At 47.3% G+C, this 20,430-nt stretch overlaps 1 protein-coding gene across 1 annotated transcript in view; it reads right to left on the minus strand.

The window, feature by feature from the left end:
• Positions 1–2,411: 2,411 nt before the first annotated feature.
• The window catches only part of NUP107 (nucleoporin 107), a 94,625-nt gene continuing 76,606 nt past the window's right edge, over positions 2,412–20,430 (minus strand). Inside the window, exons 26-28 of the mRNA XM_033951647.1 lie at positions 20,006–20,119; positions 13,861–14,028; positions 2,412–2,703 (exon numbers count right to left, since the gene is read on the minus strand). Of these exons, the coding sequence (XP_033807538.1) occupies positions 2,596–2,703; positions 13,861–14,028; positions 20,006–20,119 (390 nt within the window). The 3' untranslated portion in view covers positions 2,412–2,595. The remainder of the gene's footprint in view (positions 2,704–13,860; positions 14,029–20,005; positions 20,120–20,430) is intronic.

Genomic DNA, 20,430 nt, shown 5'->3' on the forward strand with positions numbered 1-20,430 from the left:
ACTGTCTGACGCTTGCTAGCCCACTACAAGGGCTGCCCTGGATGGGTGAGGGTAAAAACAGGATCCCACGGATCGGTTGCTGTGTCCGCAAGAGGCGGATCCAGCCGCTTTAGGATCCTGTTTTTAACCTCTTCCTCTTTTTGGGGATGCAGGATCTTGCCGTAGGCCGCCACCCTACCTGCTTGTTATATCTGACACATTCCCTCACCCCCCCTTTCTCCTTCCTTCCTCAAACCCCCCTCCTGCCCATACCCCTTTCAGATTGGGGAAATTACAAATAAAGATGCAGAATTTTAAAATAAGAACATAAGAACAAAATATTGTGCATTGGACTGCCAACATTATTTTGCTGTTTGAATAATAGCATAGTATTCTTTTTAGGTTTTGCATTGCACAGTTGTGCCTGATAGAGAGACTGATGTTATTGCTCCGATGACAGAATAATTGATTTTCATGGAGAAATGTCCTACTTATGATCTACACTTCTTGGGTAGAGAAGTTGGACTTTATGGATGGAGAGAGCATGTTTACCTTTGAGAAAAATGAAGTCAGAAATAGCAGAATAATTATTAATAAGGTTATAATTGATATTGTTACAATGTAATAACCTATAAATTCCATCTACTGGATTCCCTCTACTGGAAATTACAGGTTAACACTGTGTGCATAGAGCAATAAGAAATATTGCTGAATTAGAAGATAGGGGGGGGGGCATTGAACACAATGCCTACTGTCAACTGAACATGGAATCAGATGTCTCAGCATAAGTAACCATAATCAGCCCAAATACGTAACCTGAAGCAAGCATGTGAGGGAAAGAGCAAATGCCCAAATATCAGCAATTATAAATACTGGCGGAGGTCTGGGGAGTAAGAAGAATGGGAGAATTATGGACAGAGAGACAGGAAGTAATCAAGAAAGTATCTGATAGGTGTGAATTGCCATCACTCCATTCAAAGAGCAGGCAGGGAGGAGGGGCTAAGAAATGTTTGGATTAACCATGTGTGCCTACTTTGTCATTCTTTCGATGCAAATTGAACCCTTTCTGGCCAAGAAGAAATAAAAGATTTTCTGCTTTACCAAAAAGACTTCTGGCATTTCACTGTGATTACGTTTCTTACACCTTCAACTCATAAGAAATGCTATATTGTCAGACCAAATATCCAGGAGGGTTGTATATGCAGTGTTTCACATATATAAGCATCACCTCTCTGATGTGTCCTAACTGAAAAAGTTAAGAATCATTACTTCAAAACAACAATGAAATTAAGCTGAGGAATGACTGTGGAGTGGGAGAATTTACCTCGAGACAGCAGGACTAGAAAAAAATAAAGCTGTTATTAATTTTTGTTTGATATAAAATATTTGCTTTAATGTTTAACAGCTTGATAATAAATGAAATATAGAATTGCAAAGATAAGAGGATCAGTGAAGATTTGACATGCAACTCTTTAGCGTGATCAAATGTAGATTCGCTACCGAATGACATCGCTGAGATCCAAAAAAGCCAAAATAAATTGTATCTACTGAGTATTTGTATTTATTTATATAGAATTCAAAAGTGAAACATTCTACTGAGGGATGGCCCTATAATTAGGGCAACTGAGGTGGAGACCTCAGGCAGCCCTCTTCAGGGAGCGGCATTATGGCAAAAGAACATCCCTAAATGAACAATGAGCAGAGAGAAGCTAGAGGCAACATGAGCTGTTTATGTGCCATTTTGTTGCCCTCTGTTCTCTCCTTGCTGCCGGCCAGATTGCTATCCTCTCAGTGCTCATTTTGGCTACATCTGAGCGTGCTCTGCTCCTCTCCCCTCCCTCCAGTTGCTACCTCTCTTTCCAAGGATCTCTGGTGGCAAGAAAATGGAAATGAAACTCTGGGGTGCCCTTCAAAGAGCACTAGTTAAAACCCAAAACAGCAACACAGCAAGCGGATAACCTGCATAGAGCAACAGTAGCAGTCCAAAGACTGTTATTGAGACAGACATGGGGGAAGCCACTGCTTGCCCTGAATTGGTAGCATGGAATGTTGCTACTCCTTGGTTTTGGCCAGGATTGGCCACCGTGAGAATGGGCTACTGGGCTTGATGGACCATTGGTCTGACCCACTAAGGCTATTCTTATGTTCTAAAATGGTAATTGTACTTCTTAGTTGGTTACGTGAGGGACACAGAGGAGGGGCATGCAAATATCAGAGTTTATATGGGAATTTGTATGTCCATCTACTTAATTGCTAATGAGCAGACTGGATGAACTGTTTTGGTGTATTTGCCATCATATGCAACCCTAGCATAATCTAAGAAGCAACAGAGGTGACATTATGAACCCAGGATCTGGACCCCAAAGCAGAATGGACAACCTAATCTTGCTCTTCTTAAATACAGTAATCATGAATGAAACAAATATTTCTACTTCAAGGACATTTTCTTTTTTATTCATGAAAACTTGTATTATGAAATAAGGTGCTAAATGTAAAACACCAACAAAAAAAGGTTATCTGATAAATATAAAAATAAAAAATTTGACATTTGGTTCTTTAATTGTACAAATCAGAGCAACTGAAGTGTTTCAAAGGCAGTATAGAAAATGGGACAACTTATGACTGAATCTCATAGCCCAGTGGATCCAAGTCTTGGTCTAACAGCATAAGGGAGGAGTCTCTCATTTTCTGTAGTAATTTCCTCAACTCTTCTTTAGAGAATACCTAAAGCAACAAAGGAGAAAAAAATGATCTCATTTACTCTAGGTAAGACTCGGTGATAGGGGAAGAGAAATTATAATCCTGCATGTTCTTGCTTTTGGTATGCCAGAATGTTCAAGTTTGAGCAGTGGCTTAGTGAGGGAGGTTGGCAGATGGGGCAGTGGCGCCCGGCATCACCACGCCTTGCGCCACCTCCCGTGTTCTTGAAATGTTCGCTGGCACAAACGGCATCTTCCATCTGCTGCTTGTGCCAGCCTCGGCTCACTTACTACTCCCACTGTTTACCATATACGCAGCGCTGTACATTTTGACATTTAATAGACGGTCCCTGCTCGAAAGAGCTTACAATCTAACTTGGACAGACAGGCATGACATATAGGGTCGGGGATGCAGAACCCAAGGTGAGAGGAGTTAGGAGTTGAAAGCGACCAGGATTAGAGAGTTGCGCGGGGACAGAAATCCCACCCGTCCCCACCCGTCCCCGCCAAAATCCCACCCATCCCCACCCGTCCCCGTGAGGAATCCCTCCGTCCCCACCCGTCCCCGTGAGGAATCCCTCCGTCCCCACCCGTCCCCGCGAGGAATCCCCTCCATCCCCACCCGTCCCCGCGAGGAATCCCCTCCGTCCCCACCCGTCCCCGCGAGGAATCCCCTCCGTCACCATCCTTCCCTATAAACTTCAGAAATAGTTATTTTATTTAATTATGCTACTGAATTAAAGGCTCTGGTAGAGACCCATTTACAAATAAGCAAAGAGACTATTAATTTGGAAATATTAATTGGGAAGAATACATACTTTGTAAATGGGTTTCTACCAGAACCTCTAATGTAAATATAAAATATAAATACTCAGCTGATGAGAACCCACAAACTGTCAGCTGAGGACTTCCTTTGCAGTTGGCCTGGGGTCCCTTTTGCCAAGCTTGGCAGGCAGCAGTAGCGTCCCTGAGTCACAGATGCTGGCACCTCAGTGGCTCATGGATGCTGCCAGCGACTGCTGCGCTTGGTGGAGGGGAGTTCTGACCATCTCTAGAGGAGGTCCTCTGCTGGCGGTGCTTGGGGATCCCCACCAGTCACAGCAAGGGCCAACAAGTACTTCAACACTGTAGAAATAAAACCAGAAATGCATTTCCTTTTCTTTTGAACACAAAACAAAGATATCTGCCATATACATTTCCCAAGGCAGATGACTCTATGCAATGTCACCTCGGTAACAAAATACAAAAATAGACAAATACACCCCCTCCCTTTTTACTAAACCACAATAGTAGGTTTTAGCACAGGGAGTTACGCTGAATGCCTCGCGCTGCTCTCAATGCTCATAGGCTCCCTGCGCTAAAAAACAATATTGCGGTTTAGTAAAAGGGAGCCATAGTGCAAAATATAGACAGCAGATATAAATTCTCAAAACAGACACATTTTGATCACTAAATTGAAAATAAAATCATTTTTCCTATCTTTGCTGTTTGGTGATTTCATGAGTCTCTGGTTGCACTTTCTTCTTCTGACTGTGCATCCAATCTTTCTTCCTTTCTTTCAGCCTCCTGTATGTTTCCTCTCCTCCAGACCTCATTCTCTCCCCCAACTTTTTCTTTCTGTCTCCCTGTTCCCCCTTCTTTCTGTCTCTCTGTCTGCCCCCTTTCTTTCTTTCTCCGTGCCCTCCCCCAAGCCACTCGGTTTGCTGCCACCGCCATCGGGGAATAGTCCCCAAGCCACCGCTGTCCCAAGCTTTCCCTGCAGAAGCGTCGCGCTGACCAGCATTCCGCTCCCTGACGTCAATTCTGACGTAGGAGAGGAAGTTCCGGGCCAACAAGGCATTTCTCCTCATTCCATCCAGCCTGAGCCCCATCTCTCCTTGATCCAGCATTTCCCTTCTGTGTCTGTCAGAATTACCATTCCACCTATTTTCCAGCATCACCCTTCTTTGTGTCCATCTCACCTATATCCCTATCTCACCACTTTTTCAGAATCTTCATTTGTCTCTGTCCTTGTCTTTACCCCATATTCACCATTTGCCCTTTCAATGTCTTTATCTCCCCCCCCCCACACACACTTTTTCAGCATTACTTCTATGTCTCTATTTCACCTCCTCTTCATGTCCCCTCTGTATCTCTATCCTTATTCTGTAGGTCCTGCTTACCCTTTCTCTTCTTTGTGTCACTATCTCCATTTTCAGCTTTCCCCCCTTTTCCTTTGTTACTGCACCCTGTAGCCAGAATCTTTCCACCCTCTCTCCACTCCGGCCCAGCCCAGTATGAAATATTTCCTTTTGTTTCTCTCCCCTCTCTCTTCTCCTCCCTCACCCACGAGTCCTGCATCTGGCCCTCTCCCTTCTACCTGCACCTGGCAACACCCCCCTGCTCCGCGGCTCTCTTAAGCAACTCGTCAGCAGCGGTGATCAAGACAAGCTGCCGACATCGAGGCCTTCCCTCTACGAGTCCCACCTTTGTGGAAAAAGGAAGTTGAAACAAGCGGGACTCGCAGAGGGTAGGCCCCGACGCCAGAAGCTTGTGTCGATCGTTGCTGCTGAGTTGCCGAAGAGAGCCGCAGGTAGAAGGGAGAGGGAGATAGGAAGGCTGTAGAAGCTCCGGAGCATGACACCGAACCCGGCCAGGATGATTTCTTTTTCAGGCTGCTGCTGCCGCTGCCATCCCCCACCCGAAATGACAAAAAACAGCCTAATGCCCGCGTCGGGAAATAGCCATGCTGAGCAGTGAGCTCAGCACGTACACAGATGAAAGCCTTGCTTGCTGATTGGTCCGGCGGCACGGTGGGGCGGGGCCGCCGGACCAATCAGCAAGCAAGGCTTTCATCTGTGTACGTGCTGAGCTCACTGCTCAACATGGCTATTTCCCGACGCGACGCCAGACTTGTAAGCTGCATGCTTGCATCGCCAGAATTTAGGTAGGTTGTTTTCATCCCCGTGGGAGTCCCGTGGGCAAGGGGGCGTCCCCGTGGGAGTCCCGTGGGTCAGGGGGCATCCCCGTGGGAGTCCCGTGGGCCAGGGGGCGTCCCCGTGGGAGTCCCGTGGGCCAGGGGGGGAACCCGCGGGATCCCCGCGATCCCCGTTCCCGTGCAGACCTCTAACCAGGATGTGACATCAGAAGGGAGCCAAGGCGTGAACTGCAAGCAGAAGATGCTGCTCGCACCTGCAAACATTTATAAAGGTACACGGGAGGACAGAGAGGAGGCGGTGTCAGCGCCCCTCCAAACATGGCGCCTGGGGTAGTCCCCCCTTACTACGCCACTGAGTTTGAGTTAGCATATCAAGTTTATTAAATTTTTGTTATGTACACAATATCAAAAGCTTCAAAGCGTATAACATTTTAAAAATGGGGGGTAGAACAAAACTCTCTAACATAATTACAATCAAATTCTATCCATTCTAATACATAACTGGTACGGAAGATGAAAGAGATGAACTACAATCTTTAAAGAGAGAAAAATAACATTTAGCGGGGAACACATTTGGTAGGTAACACAAAAAAGAGGAGAAAAAAGGAAAGAACATAAGAAGTTGTCTCCAGTGGGTCAGACCAGAGGTCCATCGCGCCCAGCGGTCCACTCCCGCGGTGGCCCATCAGGCCTATGACCTGTGAAGTGGTCCCTGACTATTCCTATAACCTACCTCTACTTCTATCTGTACCCTTCAATCCCCTTATCCTTTAGGAACCTATCTAAACCGACATTCATATAGCCCAGAGAATAAAAGAGAAATATCCCAAGCAAGATTTCCTGGCTATCTTTTTTTCACTCAGAAGATAATGTCTCCAAATGGGCTAGTTTTGTGGCGGCCATCATTGATAACCGGACTTACAGTTCATCAGCGAGATTTGGATGAAGAATACGTTTTTCTCCCGAGGTAGCGCTAGAAAGGAGAAATTAGGTTCTTACCTGCTAATTTACTTTCTTTTAGCTTCTCCAGACCAGTAGAGGTTAACTTTACGATTGGGTATATATCTAATCATGACCAGCAGGTGGAGACTGAAAACAAAACTTTGGGACAGTATATCCTAGCCCCTCCTCTCTATTTCCCTCAGTCTGCCGAATAGCCAAGCAGAACCAAGAACTGGAAAACAACAGAGAGAAAAAACAATACTCCGAAAGGAGTAACAAATAACATACCCAAAAATGCTGTTGGAAAATGCAGAGGAGAAATTCCCGAAGGAAGAAGGTCCCCACAGCTCGCCAGCTAAGCCAGCCGAGCCACAGCCGCTGTTCTTCAATTCTCCCCGGCCCTAGAAAAATACTAGAACCCGCAGCAAAAACCAAAAACTGCCCGCGCAACAGCCCCAACAACAACAACAACAGACAGGGTGGGGACCTCTACTGGTCTGGAGAAGCTAAAAGAAAGTAAATTAGCAGGTAAGAACCTAATTTCTCCTTCTTTAGCACTCTCCAGACCAGTAGAGGTTAACTTTACGATTGGGACGTACCAAAGCAGTCCCTCTCACGGGCGGGACCCCCGAAGGGCCGATACCAGAACACGCTCACCGAACACCGCGTCCCGACGCGCCTGAACATCTACCCGATAATGCCGAACAAATGAATGCAAGGAGGACCAAACCGCAGCCTTACAAATATCCACCGGAGGCACGAGCGACGACTCAGCCCAAGAAGCCGCCTGACCCCTAGTGGAATGAGCCTTGAGAAACTCCGGAACCGGCTTCTGACTCAGAAGATAAGCGGAAGCAATCATCTCCTTGATCCAACGCGCAATAGTAGCCTTAGAAGCGCCAGCCCCCCGACGAGGACCCGCCAGAAGCACAAAGAGATGATCGGAGCTCCGAAAATCCCGGGTCCGCTGCACATAAGCATGGAGGACCCGACCAACATCCAACTTGCGCAGCTGTCGTTGCTCAGAAGAACCCTCCCGACTACCCAAGACCGGGAGGACCACCGATTGATTGACATGAAAAGGAGAAACTACCTTCGGCAGAAAGGAAGGAACAGGCCGCAAAACAACCCGCTCCTTCGAAAACTCCAGGAAGGGAGCCCTACAAGAGAAAGCCTGTAGCTCAGACACCCGTCTAGCGGAAGTAATGGCCACCAAAAAGACCGACTTCAGCGTAAGGTCCTTCAACGAACAGCCATCCAACGGCTCGAAAGGAGGGCGCACTAGAACAGAGAGAACCAGATTGAGATCCCAAGAGGGAATCGAGGGCCTTATGGGAGGCCTGATCAACTTGGCCGCCCTAAGAAAGCGAATCACATCAGGAATGGCTGACAAACGCTGACCTGTCACCAGCCCCCGAAAAGCCGACAGGGCCGCCAGATGAACCCGAAGAGAAGACCAGGCCAGGCCCCTATCCAGGCCATCCTGCAAAAACTCTAGAATGTTAGGCAGAGAAGCGCGAAAGGAGACCACTCCCCGCGCTCGGCACCATTCCTCAAAAAGACGCCAAACCCGTACATAAGCCCGAGAGGTAGAAAGCCTCCGGGACCCCAAAAGTGTAGAGATCACCTTGTCGGAATATCCCTTCTTACTCAGGCGGCCCCTTTCAAGAGCCAAGCCGTAAGACAAAAGGGAGACGGGTCGAACATGGGAATGGGACCCTGCGTCAGAAGATCGCACTCGAGAGGCAGAGGAAGAGGATCCGCCACCAGATGCCGCACCAGATCCGCATACCACGGACGACGAGGCCAATCCGGAGCCACCAAGACCACCAGCCCCGGATGGCGAACAATGCGAAGCAGTACTCTGCCTACTAATGGCCAAGGAGGGAACACATACAACAGCCCCTCCGTTGGCCACGGTTGGACCAGAGCATCCAGACCCTCGGCCAGACCGTCCCTGCGACGACTGAAGAAGCGGGGTACTTTGGCGTTGCCACTTGTAGCCATCAGATCCATCAGGGGCTGCCCCCAAGCACGCACTAGCAACTGAAACGCCTCGGCGCCGAGACACCACTCTCCCGGATCCAAGAAGTGACGACTGAGGAAGTCCGCCTGAACGTTTTCTACCCCGGCAATGTGAGAGGCCGAGAGGTCCAGAAGATGCGACTCCGCCCAAACCATGAGCCGAGCCGCCTCCTGCGCCACCAGAGTGCTCTTGGTGCCCCCCTGACGATTGACATAAGCCACCGCCGTGGCATTGTCCGACAGGACTCTGACCGACTTGCCCAACAAAAGGGAGTGGAAAGCCAACAGCGCTAGCCGGACCGCCCTGGTCTCCAACACGTTGATCGACCAGGAGGCCTCCTCCGTGGACCAGGTTCCCTGAGCTGAGTGACCCAGACACTGGGCCCCCCAACCCATGAGACTCGCATCCGTAAGGAGCACCGTCCACTGCGGAAGATCCAGACCCACCCCCTGAACTAGGTGAGGGGTCCGGAGCCACCAACGCAGACTGCAGCGCGCCAAGCCTCGCAGGGGAACCGGAACATCCATCCCGTGCCTCTGGGGAGACCACCTCCGGAGCAGAGCATACTGGAGAGGACGCATGTGGGCCCGCGCCCACCTCACCACGTCCAGGGACGCCGCCATCGACCCCAGGACCTGGAGGAAATCTCGCGCCCGAGGACACCGGGACGCCAAAAGCAGGCGAATCTGAGACTGCAATTTGCTCACCCGGGCCTCTGGGAGGAAGACCTTCCCCAAGGAGGTGTCGAACAGCACCCCGAGGTACTCCAGACGCTGAGCCGGGACCAACCGACTCTTGGAAAGGTTGACCACCCAGCCCAGCGACCGGAGAAACTCCACCACCCGAGCCGTAACCCGGGAGCTTTCCTGCAACGACTTGGCCCGAATTAACCAGTCGTCCAGGTAGGGGTGTACCAGGATGCCCTCCGACCGCAAGGCTGCCGCGACGACCACCATCACCTTGGTGAACGTCCGGGGAGCCGTGGCCAGCCCAAAGGGAAGCGCACAGAACTGATAGTGCCGACCCAAGATCGCAAAGCGCAGGAAACGCTGATGAGAGGTTCGAATAGGAACATGCAAGTAGGCCTCCGTCAGATCGAGAGAAGTGAGAAACTCCCCCGGCTGAACCGCCAGAATGACCGACCGCAGCGTTTCCATACGGAAAGAGGGAACCTTGAGAGCCCTGTTGACCCCTTTCAAATCGAGGATGGGCCGAAAAGTCCCCTCCTTCTTGGGCACCACAAAGTAAATGGAGTACCTGCCCGTGCCCCACTCCGGGGGGGGCACTGGAACTACTGCCCTGAGATCTAGCAAGCGCTGAAGGGTCTGGCGAAACGCCAGCGTCTTCCCAGGAGTCTGACACGGAGAAGCGAGGAAAAAAATCCGGCAGAGAGCGGGCGAACTCCAGGGCATAACCGTCCCGCACCACCTCCAGGACCCACTGATCGGACGTGATCTCGGCCCATTTGGGAAAAAAGTCGCGCAGCCGGGCCCCCACCGGAACCAAGGGGGGCGCCGGCAAGGCGTCATTGTGCAGGACGGGAAGCGGGGGAACCGGCGGAGGGATTCCCTGCCCCCCGACGGGCCCCCCGAAAGGGCTGCATGCGCTGGAAGAACCGACCCCGGGAAAACCCCGGAGACTGGAAAGAAGCAGCCCCACGCCCAGGGCGATACTTGCGAAATTCCCGCAAACGCCCCCGGGCCGCACCACCCCGAGACGCCGGGCAGGCACGGTCCTCCGGCAAACGGGGAACTTTCGAGTCCGACAGAGTCTGAATCAACTTATCCAAGTCCTCTCCAAATAAAAACGACCCCCGAAAGGGAAATTTAGTAAGCTTAGCTTTGGACGCAGCATCCGCCGCCCAAGCGCGCAGCCACAACACACGCCTTGCGGCCACGCCAAAAGCCATGGACTTAGCCGAGATCCGCACCAAGTCATACAGAGCATCCGAGAGGAATGAGGCAGCCATCTCAATCTTCGCTACCTCCTGATCCACCAGAGACCAGTCGTCAGACTCTCGATCCAAGACCCGCTCCGCCCACCGAAACACGGCGCGAGCGACCAGTCCCCCACAAATAGCCGCCTGGACCCCAAAGGCAGAGACTTGAAAATTTTGCTTAAGGATGGTCTCCAATTTGCGCTCCTCAGAGTCCCGCAAGGCAGAACCGCCCTCAACAGGCACGGTATGCCGCTTGGAAATAGCCGAGACCACCGCATCCACGACTGGCGAAGCTAACGTAGCCCGATCCCCTTCAGGAATGGGATACAGGCGAGCCATGCTGCGCGCCAGCCGAAACGGCGTCTCCGGCGTTTTCCACTGCTCAAGAATAATATCCCGAATATCCTGATGCATAGGAAAAGAGCGGGAAACGGAACGGATCCCTCGTAACAGAGGGTCCCCCACACGCGGAGTCTCCGGCGGCGCGTCCTCAAAACGCAAAGCCGAAGAAACCTGTTGAATAAGGTCAGGCAGCTCATCTCTCTGAAAAAGGCGCACCACGGACGCCTCGTCACTGGAGAACGGGAAACCCGACAACCCGCCGCCAGCTTCCGTCCCCTCCAGAGGGTCCTGGAATTCCTCAGAAGGGTCCAGGTCCTCCTCCAGACCGACACGTTCCTCCGACCACAAATCCTCGTCCCACGACACCCGCGGACGCTTGGACAAGAGAGGCGGCGGAGGGGACGTCACGTCAGACGAGAGAGGCAAAGCCGCAGGGAGCGCGGAGGAAACCCCACCCCCCGAGACCCCCTGGGCGCAACCGGGACCCCCAGCCGCCTGAAAATAGGCTTTGCATAATGAAAAGAAAAAATCAGGGGAAAAACCCCCCGAGGGTCCCAAGGGACTCCCTGCCACAGCAGGGGACCCAGCAGAAACCTGCCCCTGCTTAGCCAAAACAGGGGGAAGGTCACCTGAGGTGGAAGACAAAATGGAGGGGCCAGACAGAGAAGATGGCGTCTTTCCCGCCAAAACAGCTCCCTCCATAGCCTGCAGCGGCTGAGAGACCTGAATAGTCTCAGCCGCTAAAACAGGCAAGCCGGCATCAGCTGTCAAAATATCAGCTGAGAGGGAATCCTCTAAAACCCGACCGTCGGCGGCTCGGGGAATCCCTCCGTGGGCGGACGGAGAAGACCGGGCTTCTCCACCGTTCCCTGCCGACTCGCGAGGCACCATCGGCGGGGAGCTCTGGGCGCCTGCAGCCGCTGCCGACGGAGCTCCTCCACCGCACCGGCCTGAACACCGCTTGCACAGGCCGGCCGCGAGTGCCTCGCGTCTGGAGCACAATGAGCACTTTTTCCCTTTAGAAGTGCTCATTGCTCCATACGCGACCTAGCTGTAAAAAAAAGTGCCGGTTAGTTGAAAAAATACAGTAAAATACAGTTTTCTTAAAGGGATACAACCCTCCAGACCAGCACTACCTCAGGATTTTTTTTTTTTTTTACAGAACAGACTCCACAGGCTCTCGAAGCAATATGCCTTGCTTGATTTAGGGGGCAAGGCTTACTGCTGAGGCTCCTCTAAAAAAATGTGGGGAGGTGGAGGAAGTGGGGGGAGGGACCCCGCTCGTGACCCGCCGGGTTTGACACCCCCGAGGTCGGACGAACCCCCAAACAGAGTCCGTCCAAGCTCCGTCCGGCTAAAAACAGGGACAATAAACCTCTAAACAAATTCCAACAGCCCTACCAAGGGAGATGGGTACAGATCACTCAACACCTGCTGGAGACTGAAAGAAGACTGAGGGAAATAGAGAGGAGGGGCTAGGATATACTGTCCCAAAGTTTTGTTTTCAGTCTCCACCTGCTGGTCATGATTAGATATATACCCAATCGTAAAGTTAACCTCTACTGGTCTGGAGAGTGCTAAAGAAGCAATGATACAGGCTGTCGGGAGTGAACTAAAGTGGAGGGTTTGTTACATGCCTGTCCCGCCCTATTGGACGCTATGAGATAAGTGGTTTTGTTCCTTTTTTGTTGGGGGACAGAGCTGTACAACTGACTTACAACTTACCACATTACAATTAACATCTATATGAATGCTCAGTGCAGTTGTTTCAAGTTTATTGCTGTAGATTTTTCACAGTTTTTCACATACATTGAAGAATTACAATCCTCTATAATAAAATCCTGACGGTGTGTTCCCCGACAGCATGCTGTGTCCCTCCGTGCCGAATTCCATTTTCGAACACAGAGGCAGGGAACATGCCGGCGACTCCCCCCTCCCACCCTTACTCACAAACCGCTGCTCCTCTTCAAAGCAGCCTTCTGAGGTTCACGGCTGGCTGAAGCGAACCTCGCAGGCCGCTCTGCACCTCCATAGCACGTTCCCTCTGACGCACGGGATCACGTCAGAAGGAACATGCTACTGACGTGCAGAGCGACCTGCGAGGTTCGCTAAAGCTGGCTGTGAACCTCAGGCTGCTTTGAAGAGGAGGGCAGACGCGAACGGTCCAGGAAGCCAGATGCTGGACAGGGCGAGCAGGTAAGGGGTGCTGCTGGATAGGGGGAGCAGGGAAGAGGTGCTGCTGGACAAGGGGGGAGGTAACAGGAAGGGAGGCCTACTGCTAGACAGGGGGAGCAAGGAAGAGGCCTGCTGCTGGACAGGAGGGGAGGTAAAAGGAAGGGAGAACGTCTACTGCTGGACCGGGGGAGCAGGGAAGAGGTACTGCTGGACTGGGGGGAGGTCAAACAAAGGGAGAAAGGCTGCTGATGGACAGGGGGAGCAGTGAAGGGGTGCTGCTGGACAGAGGAGACCTAAAACGAAGGGAGAAGGGCTGCTGCTGGATAGGGGGAGCAGGGAAGGTGGTGGTGGACAGCCTAGGAAAAAAAGAGACAGAAAGAAAGACAGAGAGACAGAAAGCGGCCAAGAGAGAGAGAGAAAGAAAAAAAGATAGACACACACATCTATTCTAGCACACGTTAATGTAACGGGCTTAAAGACTAGTTATAAATATTTGCTTGAAAGATTATTACTATCAATTTTGATGTTTAGTGGAGTTGTGTGTTTTTTTAACCAGAACCTATGATGGTATAGGCTTTTTTTGACACTTTTTATGTTCAAAGCTAAAGTATTGAGATCTGTTTTTCCAACTCGTCTTTGAGCATATTCACGTCCGAGTTATATGTATGTGAATGAGAGAGACTCGGCAATACTTACTAACAGCACGTTTGATTTTTTTTTTTTTTGTTGTTGTTATTGTGTATTCTACTTTTGCACACAACAGGACAGGAAAGAGCCTCACTCGTCAACTGGACAGGATATCAACCCCTCAAATTTGACTGCTGGGCTTAGTAAGACTCACTGTATAGAGCTTCTGGCGCTCAGAAGAAACCAGATCAGCGATTCGCAGGCATTCCGGGTACTGACTCGTGCTGTGCAGAACCGTGTGCAACAGAAAGCACATCATTGGCAAGCAGAGCTTGCGCAGCGAAATCATCTGATGGGCACGTTCAGGGTCTTCATGCACATCCTAAATAAGAGAAGCCATGTTAGTCACAGCCGGGTCCACGAGCCCCATGTCCTGCATCAGCCAGTGGCCCGAGTGAGTCAACTACTCCATAGATCTGAAAAAGAAAATCTATTTCTTATAGCTTATTTCCAGGGATAAGTGATGACCAATCTACCCAGCTAGTCGCTAATGGATTTTTCCTCCAGGAACGTGTTTGCATACAGTCCTGTGCTAAGACAACAAGTAGATACATTAGTCACATTAATCACATCCTCCAGTATTTCCTCCAAACTGTTTTTAATCTGCACGTTGCCACAAGTCACAGCACAGTGTCTCCGTGTTCCAAGACTGAGGTGGTTTGCCCAGTGGAGATCTGTCCTCTTGGTAAACCTGCAACTAATCTCTAAACACAACCCAGCACCAACACCCCCTTTCTTTGCTCCCGTCTTCCATCTGAAATTTCCATCCCATGTGTGTGTGCCATGCATGACCCGAATCCATCCCACTATGGGTACTCTGATACTTTTTCTGAGGCTTGTTAACCCTCGTGCTTTCTTTACATAGATGGCAGATAAAGGCCAAATGGCCCATCAAATCTGCCCATCCGCAGTAACCTTCCTCTCTCCAAGAGATCCCATGTGCCTATTCCAGGCTTTATTGAATTCAGACAATCTCTGACTCCACCACCTCTTCCAGGAGACTGTTCCACGCATCTACCACCCTTTCTGTAAAAAAGTACTTTCTCAGATTACTCTATCACTGCATTTATGGTTGTTATGGCTGCACTGTGCAGATCTTCCCCCAGACTTTTGGGAGGCAACAGTCTGAATCACTTGGCTCTTGTTTGCCAGCCTTTTTCTTAGGCTTGGAGGCCTTCATTGCAGTACTGCCTGTAATCGTTCCACGTGCAGTTCCAGCCCCCTCTAGATCTAGCTTTCTCATTCTATCAGATTTTGAGGCTTGCATTGACATTTGTCCCATCCTTACCAATACCTCTAAAGATGCCATGGTCGATGTCAGATTCCTGGGACCTCTTTTCCAAATTCTGAGTAGTTTATTATTATTTTTTTTAATATTCTTTATTCATTTTCAAAATTACATTAAGTGTAAAATATATTCATTCACAGTAACAATAAATATATTACTTATAAACAATCATTGGTACATTATATAAATTTTTATCCCTTCCCCTTTTCCATCCCTCCCATCCATATCTTCCATTATTATATAATATATGTAATAATAAAAATACCCCCCCTCCCTATATCCTGAACTGATAATTAAAAGGGAAATAATTTTACTTAATCCTTACAATATTTTGTTAATGGTTTCCACACATCCTGAAACTTCTTAAAGTATCCCCTTTGTAAAGCAATAAATCTTTCCATTTTATAGATATGGCATAAAGAATTCCACCAAAAGTTATAATTTAATCTCCTCCAATCCTTCCAATTATATGTAATTTGCTGAATGGCAACCCCAGTCATTATTAGTAGTAATTTATTGTTGTTAGCAGAAATCTGACTTTTTGCTCTCATTTCCATACCAAATATCACAGTATCATAAGATAATGCCACTGGGTTATCTAATAAATTATTAATTTGGTCCCAAATTGATTTCCAAAAATTCATAATATATGGTCAATGAAACAATAAATGATCTAAAGTTCCTACTTCTAGATGACAATGCCAGCATCTATTAGACAAAGAACTATCTAATTTTTGCAACCTAACAGGGGTCCATAACGCTCTATGTAACAGAAAAAACCAAGTTTGTCTCATAGATGCAGACACCATACATTTCATCCTCCAAGACCAAATTTGTGGCCATTGAGATGCAGTAATTTCATGCTTAATCTCAATGCTCCAAATATCTCTTAAACCAGTTTTTAATTTCTTTTTAGTAAATCCACTTAATATTTTATACCACTGGGCGGCCCAAGAAGTCTGGTCTGAAAACAAAGAAACTCCATACTATAATTATTAAGGTTTTTCCAATCAGGGAACCCCGCCTGAATGGCATGCTTCAGTTGCAACCATCTAAAATTTTCTGATTTATTAAGTCCAAACTTATGCTGCAACTGTGAAAATTCAAGCATAGTACCATTAGAAATAACATCATCCAATATAAGTATTCCTGCTATCATCCAATGCTTCCAGACTAGCCTTTCTCCGCCAATTTGAATCTTGGAGTTTACCCATATAGATTGACTTGTAGATTTGTAAATTGGAATAGTTGTTAAATTGCTTACATACCGTAAAGTTTTCCATTTATCGGCTAGTATTCTGTTGTCCTTACTGTAGCTAGGCATTTTGATACTGAGCACATGGCACAGACGCAATGAAGACATGAGTTGCCATTCTATCCAAAACCAGTCTGGGAGTTTTCCTATGAGTTCTGGGAGGATCCAATACATACCATGGCGCAAAATATAGGCTTGATGATACCTATAAAAATTTGGAAAATTTACCCCTCCCTCTGAAATTGATTTTTGTAAGGATACCAAAGCCACTCTAGGAGTTTTACCCAGCCAAATAAATTTTAACAGAATGCTATTTAATTTTTTATAAAAGGACCCTTGAAAATATACCAGTAACATAGCCAACTGGTAACAAACCACAGGCAAGATCATCATCTTAATAGTTTGGACTCTCCCCCACCAAGAAAGGTGTAAAGGATTCCATTGCTCACACATTTCTGTAACCTTCTGCAACAACGATTTTTCATTTATTTTCATTGTTTCATCCAATGTATTTTTAATCCATATGCCTAAATATTTTATTCCATCTTCCTTCCAAAGAAAAGGAAATTAATCAAACAAACCTTTTGTACAGTGTACATTGAGTGGAAGAATTTCTGATTTAAACTAATTTATCTTATAGCCTGAAAATTTCCCAAAATTCTCAATCATTTTAAGTAAACATGGAATGGATGTCTCAGGATTCCTTAAATAGAGCAAAATATCATCCGCATAAGCCGAGATCTTATATTCTCGATCCTTATGAGGAATACCCTGAATCTCCTCCGCTTGCTGAATAGCTAATAACAAGGGTTCCAAAACAATATCAAAAAGCAAAGGAGATAAGGGACAACCTTGTCTAACCCCCCGTTGCAACCTAAATCCTTCTGAAAAATTATTATTAATATACAATTTAGCAACAGGGGAACTATTCAATGCTTGAACCATTTGTATAAATCCTGGGCCAATACCAAACCATGCCAACGTTTGGTACATAAAGGTCCATTCAACACGATCAAAGGCCTTCTCTGCATCAAGAGATACAGAAAAAAACGGATCATTTAAGGCTTTTGACAAATTCAGCATATGACATGCAAGCCTAGTGTTGTTAAAAGAATGCCTTTGAGCAACGAATCCTGTTTGGTGCAAACCAATAATAAAAGGGAGAGCTTTAGTCAAACGTATAGCCAAAATTTTAGCTAATAGTTTTCCATCAACATTAATTAAAGAAATAGGCCTGTAGTTTGTAACCACTGTAGGATCTTTATTTGGCTTAGGCAAAACTATGGTTAACGATTCTGCCATGGTACCTGTAATACAATCTTTATTTAGTTGAGACTGACATAAATTTAGCAAATATGGCAACAGGGTAATTTGGAATGATTTATAAAACTCAACTGTAAAACCATCACCACCTGGAGCGGATCCAGCTCTAAAGGACTTCAAAGCTATCTGCAATTCATTTATCGAAATTGGTTTTTCTAACTTTTCTTTTATATGATCAGGAACCTTCAGTCCTTCAATTAAATTTAAAAATTCGACTCCTTTCTGGGTAGTTTATGATTAGCAGTCCAAGGTAATCCTTTCTTCCTTCTACACTTCTCCCTCCATATTCGTGGTTTCAGCCTTCATGGTTTAGATTATTCACGGTTTTTAGCTTGCTGGCTCCTCCCCCCAAATTACATCAGCTTGCATAGAGAAATCGCTAATTCCAAGCACTTTCTTCACCGTGTTTTGCCTTTTCTTCAGGAACAGGCCAGATCTCCCATGTTATTCGCGGTTTCACCATATTCACGATGGTTTTTAATAGAAAACAGTGAATAACATATGAAAAAGTTATTTGCGGTTCTGTTAATCCCCTATCACAGCAAATATGGAGGGAGAAGTGTACCTTTGAAAGCTAATCATAAACTACATTTAAGTTAGTCCAATAAAAAGGGAATTTTTTTTTTCCTTTATGTTTTTCTTTTATTTCTATATATTACCTTGAAGAGTGGACTAACCATTTCATTCTAAACTCTGGAACGCCCTTCGCACTACTCCAACTACACTGATAAAACAGTTAATTAGATCCCATGTAGACGTGAAGAATTTCAAATGTCCTTTTCTCCTCTGATTGTCAGTACTATCTGGTTTGTACTCGTATTTCTGCAAGCTGAGAATCGTGGTGGGCATTTAGGGGGGGGGGATTACGTAAATGGCGTCTAAAAAGATAGGCGCCTATAATATACTATATGTGCCTACCTCAATCAATCACGTTTACGCACCTATTATAGAATCACACCTAACTCAAGCGCCTGGAATATAGGCCAGGGTTTTAAAGGCCTAAACACGCCTACTTTAGAGTTAGGCACCTATCTTAAAACCCGTCAAGGGACGGGACATGAAAACCGACACTGCCGGAACGAGCACAGCCCGCGGCCGCAGCTCACGGGGGCCCCCGGAGCCGAACCGAGAAAAAGAAAAAAACAAAGTCGGAGAAAGATTTTTTTTTTTTAACAAAGAAAAGAAAGTAAAGCACAGCGACCGAGCGAAATAGACCCAGACGCGGTGACAGAAGGCAAGCTATCAGAGCTCAATTTCCACAGGGCTTCTGGCTCCGCGGAAAAAACTGAACTGAGGACCACGAGGTGGGGATGCGCCCTCTAGTGGGCAAGAAGGCATGCACATGCGTGGTGCAGTGTAGCAAACTTGAAACTTCAATCAAGTTTGCTTGAAAAGCTGTCCGCGCTGGGGCTCCGTAGAGGACGTCACCCACATGTGAGAATATCATGCCTGCTTGTCCTGGGATAATACACTATATGTGCCTACCTCAATCAATCACGTTTACGCACCTATTATAGAATCACACCTAACTCAAGCGCCTGGAATATAGGCCAGGGTTTTAAAGGCCTAAACACGCCTACTTTAGAGTTAGGCACCTATCTTTTGCAGGATCGCACCTAAGACGACAGGCACTACTCACCCAGTTAATTTTTTTTGTAAAAAGCTCACAATTGAAGCCAATTTACTAATTAAGTTAAGTACCTCCAGAATTGTACACAGTATTCTATGGTGAGACCCCATCTGGAATACTGTGTATAATTCTGGAGGCCGCATTATCAAAAAGATGTGCAGAGAGTTGAGTTGGTTCAGCGAATGGCCACCAGGATGGTCTCAGGACTCAAGGATCTCCCGTATGAGGAACAACTGGGTAAGTTGCAGCTGTACTCACTCGAGGAACGCAGAGAGAGGGGAGACAAGATCGAGACGTTCAAATATGTCATGGGCCGTATCGAGGTGGAAGAGGATCTCTTTTTCCTTAAAGGACCCACGGCAACAAGAGGGCATCCGTTGAAACTCAGGGGTGGGAAATTTCATGGCGACACCAGAAAATATTTCTTCACCGAAAGGGTGGTTGACCGCTGGAATAATCTTCCACAACAGGTAATTGAGGCAAGCAGCGTGCCAGATTTTAAGAAAAGATGGGATTGGCATGTGGGATCTCTTCATGGAGGTAGTTAGGGGGTGGGCCATTAGGGTGGGCAGACTAGATGGGCCGTGGCCCTTTTCTGCCATCATGTTCTATGTTTCTATGTAAATTAATGCTTCTAATAACAGAGTTCCCGCAACAGAAGGGGTTTTCTATTCTGGGGTAATCTTGACAGTCCTTCTGCGTTTGTGTGTACTGTACAGTAAACATTTGTTTCCAACTTTGACACCTGATAGTTGATGAAGGGCATTTACTGATTAAAGTTTAAGAAAGGTTCTTCAGTTTACCTCTCTGACATCAACCATCCATCCTCCGTCCACAAAGAGTAGGACATTGTAAATTTTCTCTTTCACATCAGCTGTTAAGGCATCCAAATGCCCCTTCCATATACCGAAATCCATCTGTAGGAGAAAATGTTTAGTGTTAGGCATAAGACTGTTTATTCATAATATTTGTATCCTATTTATAACTAAATGGGTAACGAAAAAACCCACAGAAAATCAGACTGGCACTACCCACATTATTTGTTATGTTTATTGAAAGTGAGAGGGGGAGAGACAGAGGGTTAAGTGGAAATTGTACAACACTTTACATATTCATTCTGCACATTACTATTAAAAATGTAAGCGTGCTTAGAAATGGGTAAAAAAATTATAACTAAGATCTTTGTATTCTCCAAGATGTCCAGAATGTTGTACTGCAGACGAATGCT

Source organism: Geotrypetes seraphini, chromosome 7, assembly GCF_902459505.1.
Source record: "Geotrypetes seraphini chromosome 7, aGeoSer1.1, whole genome shotgun sequence".
In the NCBI taxonomy this organism is placed as follows: domain Eukaryota; kingdom Metazoa; phylum Chordata; class Amphibia; order Gymnophiona; family Dermophiidae; genus Geotrypetes; species Geotrypetes seraphini.